At 38.3% G+C, this 8,486-nt stretch overlaps 1 protein-coding gene across 1 annotated transcript in view; it reads right to left on the bottom strand.

The window, feature by feature from the left end:
• LOC104624256 (retinoblastoma-associated protein) overlaps window positions 1–8,397 on the bottom strand; it is a gene marked incomplete at its 3' end in the record, with an annotated part of 24,107 nt that extends 15,710 nt beyond the window's left edge. Inside the window, exons 1-5 of the mRNA XM_010291577.1 lie at window positions 8,359–8,397; window positions 5,626–5,738; window positions 3,515–3,649; window positions 1,092–1,130; window positions 375–442 (exon numbers count right to left, since the gene is read on the bottom strand). Of these exons, the coding sequence (XP_010289879.1) occupies window positions 375–442; window positions 1,092–1,130; window positions 3,515–3,649; window positions 5,626–5,738; window positions 8,359–8,397 (394 nt within the window). The remainder of the gene's footprint in view (window positions 1–374; window positions 443–1,091; window positions 1,131–3,514; window positions 3,650–5,625; window positions 5,739–8,358) is intronic.
• Window positions 8,398–8,486: the final 89 nt, after the last annotated feature.

Below are 8,486 nucleotides of genomic sequence, written 5' to 3'. Positions count from 1 at the left end.
ATATTTATAACATATATAAGCCTAGTTTTAAAAATCTGCCCATCTTTTCAGGTAATCATCCATTATTAAAATATTGGCAGACTATAAAGCACCTCAGAATAGACTCAAATACAGAATATCAACCTTGAAAGTGAAAAAAATCTTTAAAATATATACATTTATACACAGGAAGTAATACCAGTGAAAATAATAGCCAAATTGCATAAAAAGAAATATTACTGAGTAGTTACAAAAGCCATTCAATCAAAGCATTCTGGGCCTGTACTATGCATATTTGTAATAAGGATGATAGTCTCATGCTGGACATGTAAAAAAATCCATTAACACACTTCAACAGTATTCATTAAAATAACTGTCTTCTAATGAAAACTCACCTTTTGCCAGCAAAAAAGTAATCCAGTAATTTTTTAGGACTAATACAGAACTGAGTTCAGCAGAAATCCTGTAGAGACACAAGAATAAAGGCTTTGCACTAAGAGCTCTGTAATGATTTCAACTATAAGTTCTGAAAAATGCTTCAGTCCATGGAACAATTTAAGACAACATGCAATATTTCCCGTAGAGTTAAGTTTATTAATAATCTCATTCCACTCCCTGCATAATTATGACTACACATTTGACAGAATTAAGTCTCCGTAAAGCCATTCAAGAATCAGGAAATACCTGTATCGTCCTTCGAAAAGAAAGTGAATGTAGATAATTCACTTAACTGTTACAAGCTGTTTTCTCTCTTGTGCCTTTGACTAATTCCCTATTCTCCAGTCACAGCATGTGCTCAAGCTCATTTGGGAGTTGCTAAGGCATCTTTTCATCCACTCATTTGTTGCTATTATTAGGAAGCTCACTCTCCAAATGTTCGTTTCCACCATGCCGAGACACCCGCCATTGGGTGGCGAACCTTCATGGAGGAAGTGATTAAATATATATCACTTCTGCAGCTCTCATCATCCCACTGAAATTCAAAGTCCCCACTACATCTAAATTAAACACGATACACTAAGACTTAGGTGAATCTTCATGGGTTAAAAGGTAAAATGCTGACACATTTACATCTTATCTTGACAAATGCAATTTAGGAAAGTCAAACTTACTCACTACTAGGTTGTTCCAGATAAATAAGGCCACAAGTCCTAGAAAATAAAAATAAATTCTTTAAAAATAAACACTTTTCTGAAAGCAAAGTCTGCAGTATCTTTGACTTCAATGTAGTAAAAAATACACCAGTTCACAAAACTTTATTCTAACTTAAAAAAAAACACTGACTCTTGGAGAACAGATTAACAATAGACCAACTACAGCCCTGCCAGAGCTGAAATAATGCTGTTGCTTGTGTGCTTATGTCAAAGCTTAAACAGCAAAACAATTTTAATTTGGCATAATAAAATTTGTTATTGTTTTCTTCCCAGAAGGACCAGATTTGTATGTACACTGTTACTCAGTGCCTTGTAAAACAGAGCAATGTATGTGCTACAGCTGTGCAGAACACTCTCTAAAAGGGCATTTTAAAACCTTTACTATTTCTGCGGTGTCACTGCAAGCCTTGTGCCGTAATGTTGCTTCCTAATTATTCTAGGTACATGTCATTTCAAGAAATAAATTCCGTTTATTCAAAAACAAAACAGGAAAAAAAAATCTTTCAAATCCTGTTTGAAAATAAATTGTTACTGCAACACAAGTTTCAAAAAAGTAAGCAAGTGAGGAAGAGTTAGAGAAGGGACAAAAACCAAAACATGCCTGTGTAAATCTTCAATGACACTTTTATAGCCCAGAAAAGACTTGCAATTAGTAAAAACAAATTATTTACAGCTTTCATAGAACTTCATAGCTTTAAGGCAACTATTAACTTTACAGAAATATTGTGACATACACATTACCTAGGATAACAGTAAGTGTGATTGGTTGGACTTTGAAAACACGAATAGAACTCTTATCCCATTTATGCCTTGATTCTATACACTACCAAGGGGTGACCTGCTACCCCTTTCAAGGGTCATTTAAGGGCTATTTGAGACCCTTATGTGGTTTGGGAGGCAAAACGTTACAGTGACTCAAATTCCTGTAGGTGAAAAATTCCACAGCAACAGTATCAAGTAATATAAGCATCATGGAACAATGCTTCAATGTTTAATAACATGAAACAGTTTTCTACTGGTATATGCTATAGAGAATTTCACAGAACGATTAAAAATTGCCTCAGAGGGTATCAGATCTTGCCAGTACACATTGGTGCTAGCACATACTAGCCTGTAAAAGGATCTAAAGCCTTTATCATCCTTGTCTTCATGTTAAAGCATAGAGTGCAGCAACTTACCACCTTGGAGTAACAGCAACTCAAAAAAGCATCCATTTGAGAATCTCCCGATTTTCAAGTTACACATATACAAGTTACACAACCCAAGTTCCCTGAGGGAACTGGGGTTGTTCAGTCTGGAGAAGAGGAGGCTGAGGGGAGACCTTATCGCTCTCTACAACTACCTGAAAGGGGGTTGTGGCGACGAGGGTGTTGGCCTCTTCTCCCAAGTAACTAGTGATAGGACAAGAGGAAATGGCCTCAAGTTGCGCCAGGGGAGGGTTAGATTGGATATTAGGAAAAATTTCTTCACTGAGAGGGTGGTCAGGCATTGCAACAGGCGGTCCAGGGAGGTGGTGGAGTCGCCATCTCTGGAAGTGTTCAAAAAACGTGTGGATATGGCACTTCAGGACATGGTTTAGAGGACATGGTGGCGCTGGATTAATGGTTGGACATGATGATCTTGCAGGTCCTTTCCAACCTAGTGATTCTGTGATTTTCTGGAGGAAAAACTCTAGCTCTCCAGCTGGCTTTCCCCATGTCTTGGCTTGACTTCCAGCAATGCCACTGGCTGCTTCAACACTTGCAGATAAATTGCAGGTTGCTGCTCTTCTGATACAAAGCTCTTAGCACTCTGCCATAAGCACATTCAGTATGTTCTGTACAAAGAGAATGCCCCTCGATTTTCATTGTATGGTCAGCTAAATCACTTGGGAAGGTTTACCTTGATTACAAGCGAGAACTGCTAATAGAGCGGGCTCTGCAATACCCATAGACACTGGAACAAACAGCCTTCACTTCCAGATCTGGAAACAAGAAACTATTTGTGTTTTTTTTCTTTTTCCAGAGCTCCTTAGAAAGAAACTCTTGGATCAGGATTTAGGGAGGAGTGGGCAGGTAGAAATGGAAAGTCCATTAAGTAAAAAAATATTAGATAGGAAAATGATCCTCTTTATATCTTTAAAAAGCTTAACAAAGGGACTAGCAACCACTTGTCAGTACTGTTTGTACTGCAACAAGGGGATTGTTTAACAAAGCATTGTAATAGTTATGGAGTAAGATGTAAGATAGGTTTATTCAATGCATGTAAACAGTTCCATTTCACTGTTCTGTAAATATTAGCACACAGAGTTTAAATGGGCTCTTCTAATATACAGTTTGAAAAATCTTAAATGCTGACATCCATAATAAATTTGTAATTTCAAAATGAAAAATGGGTAATACCTTTCAAACTTGTGGTATAGTGCAAGTAATACATCATATTTCTTTTTCAGCCTTGATACAGTGCTATCAACTTTAGTGCTTACAGTATCCATGTTAACATCCACCTCTTTCAGAAACTGAAAAAATGTGCATACACTGAAAAAAAGAGACAAGGATGACAGATTATCATAACGCTGAGAAATAGCTCTTAAAAAAAGATAACCCCACCAAAACCCATTGCCTTACTTCACTAGACTGCAGCATATTCTTACTACAACTAGCAGTGACTGAGAACCTTGCCTTGGGAAACACTACTTGTTTACCTTGAGCCCCACCTTTACATTTTCCAGATGTAGGAATACTGTTCAACTCGGTAGCAGAGGCATCTCGCAATAGGGGCTCTACTACAGAAAAAGAATTTTCTTGGCTAGCACAGATACTATCTTCAGAAGTCAGAATTTGCTAACTAGACATGTATTTCTTCTTTGCTCTGACAGTAAAACCAAAAATATCCAACGCAGACATCTTGACTCTTCTGTTCTACCTAAAAGTTCTACTTTAGAAATGTTCTTACTACTCTAAGAACATGAACCTTGGCTCCATCCATGCTAAAGAGAGACTTAGGAATGAAAACTGAGATGAATGCACTGAATTCTACAGAATTTCAAGTCTTGCAGCAGGTATTGGGGGCAAGAACATCCCCACCTTTTGGAGGACCAAAGTTTTCCCTATGATGCCATCAAGAACGCATCTTGTTGTTATGGTCATAACCAAAATGAGCAGATTGCTACAAATTAATGAGGAGGATGCTATCAAATATATTCAACTACTTCAACTATATCAAATATATTTTGATCCTTCATGAAAATACAGAATTCTGAGACATTTTTTGATCTTTCTCAAATTAAAAACCAGAATATAAAATCAGTCAGAAGTTCATTGAGGAATTCTTTTACCATGGAATGGAAAGTCTTTCCAATACATCTGTGTGGCTCTAGAGAATAAGATGACTGATAGAAATCTCTGCCAGTTTGACCTTGTAGCTGACAAAAATCCCAGGGCTAACACGCAACTGAGTATTGCTAAAATCAAAATCATCAGAGTAATAGCTTACTTTTTGAAACTCTAAGGGAAAAAGTCTCTTTCACTTTGCAGCATAAGTTGGTCTGTACTCAGGAGGAACATGTTGAACGTCGCTGCACAAATGCAATTAGACTTCATCCACACAGTTCCAAGTCAGTCAAGACTGAAGAAATTAAGCTGAAATGTAACACCTGACTACTGCTGCTCTAGATGATGCAAGGTAGAAGAGGCAGGGAGAAGTCTAATCATTACAGATGACTTCCAGGAAAAGGATATTCTGGCCCAAGTCTGGGGCTACCACCACAGCGTGCCCACCATTCTGCCTTAGCCTCCTGCCCTAGAACATCCAAAGGCTCTGCTCCTGCACATGCTGTTGACACATGGCACAGTTATTAGGCAGATGGCACTAATTCTTTCCTTAAATGAATCTAATGCAAAGCATGCCTATTGCTGTTGCCACGTAAATTGACCTTAAGAGCAGACATTGTCCTATAATGTTAATTTCTATATTATGGACTTAGTGAATATACAATATAACAGTAACAAAACACTAACAAAAAGCATGTACAAAAGTACAAAATTTAGACTGGCATTAAAATGTTCGAAAAGAGCAGCATGCTGACAAACTATTTGAAGAGTAACATTTTTTTCCACTTCTTGATTTAGTCTAAGCCTAATATTGGAAAAAAGGTTTTACAGAAGATCTTGATACAGGGAAAGAAAGGAAAATATTTTAAGTGTAATTTACACCAAGTTAAGTTGATGAAGACTTTAGGTTGAGCAAGAATCAGCTGCATGATACAATCAAAGCCAATCACAGTTGAATCAAACAAGTATCATCACTCCCTCAACTAAAATATGACAGTAAGATTCCTAGTTTACCAAAATATTCAGAATTCCCATAAGTAACCTTCACTTTAAAAACAAATAGCCTGATATGCACAAAGATTCACAATGCTTTAAAAACATTCTCTTCATAACATTCTCTTCATAAAAATGTTGACTAGTTAACTGTTGAAATCTAAATTCACACACTTAAACTCACTTACCTTAAGCTTATACTTTTCAGAAGCTCTGTGAAAGTGAACGTCATTTCATCCAGATCAATTGCTACAATAAAGATACAGACTCCCCATGTTTCCTTTTTCTTTTTGTTATAAGCCTTTTAGAAGAAGAGAAAACAGTTTTTACTTTTATTATACAATAAAAGTGGGTAATATCTGGAAAGTATTCATTTGTCCAAACTAGATTGGAAATGGTAAAACAAAACACCCTCAAGCAAACATTTGACTATGATAGCCAATTATTTGATAACTGAAAACCATTACAAGCTTTACGTTACAGATGAAAGACCAAGCACTTCAACTGTTAATCCTAGAGTACAAGATCAATTTTACCCATACAATTCAGCAAAGCTTCAAAATAGAAGCTTTGTTTCCATGGAACATTCATGCAAAGCAGAAGCCATACTTATTTTATTTTTTTAAAGTTACTATATTTGACCATAATAAGACACTGAAGGTTAAGGAATCAGGAGAGAAGCCGTAAGAAAGAAATAGAGAATCATTACAAGGACAGGCAATAAATACTCATGAACTTTATTCTCCAGCTAGGTCTCAATCATTTATCACAGCTGAACCACAAACCCAGCTCTTTGTTTAGCAAAGCATGATAGTAACAAGCACCTTCAGGCATTTTCCTACCATATATCTACACTTGAAGTCTGTCTGCTGCTGCTTAGAAGTAAGCTACAAGCTGTAACTGATCATCCTTCACCAAAGAAAAGCCATCCCGCAATGACAGACGTGCCATCCACATGGCGTTTACTCTTGACGGTTCACAAGCTAGTCACTTGGAGCTGGCCAGGCATCAGTCATGATTCCAGTACCCTTCCGCCAAAACAGCATCGCAACAGAAAACCTCTAAGCAGGTATACCACAGCTTTTGGAAACAAAGCTATTTTGAAGACAGAACTAGGTGTGAGTGCAAGACTCTTAAAACAGCAAACTTGTAAAATATTCTTTGGACATTCGACATCCTTGTAAGTCAGTCTCCAACACCACCCAGGCCCACAGCCGCTTAGCGAAGGAACAACATTTGAGCACATCTCTCAGCAGCTCTAGGTCACATGTGACATCTGTTAGAGGATGGATGTGAAACAGAACCCTGGGAGCAAGTGAGCTGAAATACCAACTCCTGCTCTTTTACGCTGCTTAGTTTTAGCCCACTTCCTGGCCTACTTTTTTATCCTTTCCCCCATCACTCCACCTAGCTGCTTCCCAGACAACACCAACGTGAGCCACAGGGGCCAGTTCACTCTAGAAAATACTCACAAAAGGCAAAAGGAGTAAGACTGCACCAGACATGGCTCCCTCCATCTTAACTGGTCTTCCAAAACTATGCAAAAGGCTCTGCATCCTCAGCACCCACTTGTGTCCTCGCTTACTCAGCCATGTAACCATGACAAATAGCTTGCCATGCCCATAAACAATACAACAATTTCACTAACACTGCCAACTTTTTTTTTTTTTTTTTTTTTTCAGTTGCTCTGCTTCTTTCTTGGGACCAGTGTTTATACATCTGTGAAGCGTGGCTGGGGCCTCCTCCAAAGAAAGAAAAGTTTCATTGATTTGTGCAATTGATAAGAGTTATGGTACTTGAATGATAAAGTAATCAGACACCTTGAACAACGTGGTAACTGTCCATTATTTAAGTTACTGCTTTCTTCCTGCATTCCTATTTGAGCATTTCTATGAATCTTGACACCTTGTACAACAGAAAATTATTTTGAAAGAAGCTATTAACAGACTGATTTATTAACTAAAGGAATGGCTATTAATATCAAATAGTCAGTCTCTTTGTTTATTGGAAACTCTCACTTTTTAGATATTTTATGTACCATTGTACACCACCAGCAACCTGAAGATGAGGCAAAAAAATGCTCTCAGGGAGGTTTTGCATAGAGGAAACGCTTTGCTATGAGATGTACTCCCATCACCTCAGCCAGTCTCAACAATCCTTTGCTGACAACAAGCTACCAGGCATATGAGAACAAAAAAAGTCCTGTAGGATGAGGCTGTCTCTCTTCCTGCATTAATATATCTGTGATGCATTGTAAAAACTTTGAAGATTAATGCTAGTTAGTGACCTACCAAGAAGAAGGATGACTACTCACTTATTGAGGACACCATTGCCAACAGAGTCCGTGGACCTTGTTTAATAAGTAAGTGCCCTTCACTTCATGCTCCTGCAAACTCTGACCATGACGTTGTTCTGTAAATACATCATCTCATAGGGCAGGAGGACTGAGTGCTAGGAAGTGGTGAAATTATTCCTGGCTTGCTGCCTATCCAAACAAGCCTAGCTTCTCCTAGGCAGCTTAGCTCTACCATGGGAGGATGAATGTTTGAAGGCTATAGCAATGGTATACTTGGTAAGAATGAGGTCTGGTTTTGCAAGAATAATCTTCAAACTCCTTATCCAATACAGTTTGGGGTAATAACTCATTTATTTCTACCATTAAACAAGATCACAGAATCATTAAGGTTGGAAAAGACCTTTAAGATCATCAAGGCCAACCATCAATCCAACACCACTATGCCCACTAAACCATGTCCCGAAGCATCACGTCTACACGTTTTTTTTAACACCTCCAGGGATGGTGACTCCACCACCTCCCTGGGCAGCCTGTTCCAATGCTTGATCACACTCTCAGTGAAGAAATTCTTCCTAATATCCAATCTAAACCTCCCCTGGTGCAACTTGAGGCAATTTCCTCTTACCCTATCACTAGTTACTTGGGAGGACAGACCAACACACATATCGCCACAAGCCCCTTTCAGGTAGTTGTAGAGAGCGAGAAGGTCTCCCCTTAGTCTCCTCCAGACTAAACAGTCCCAGTTCCCTCAGC

This window comes from Phaethon lepturus, unplaced genomic scaffold, assembly GCF_000687285.1.
Source record: "Phaethon lepturus isolate BGI_N335 unplaced genomic scaffold, ASM68728v1 scaffold50967, whole genome shotgun sequence".
Classification (NCBI taxonomy): domain Eukaryota; kingdom Metazoa; phylum Chordata; class Aves; order Phaethontiformes; family Phaethontidae; genus Phaethon; species Phaethon lepturus.
Note: the sequence above shows the minus strand (reverse complement) of the source record. Positions and strands in the feature narration are given on the sequence as shown.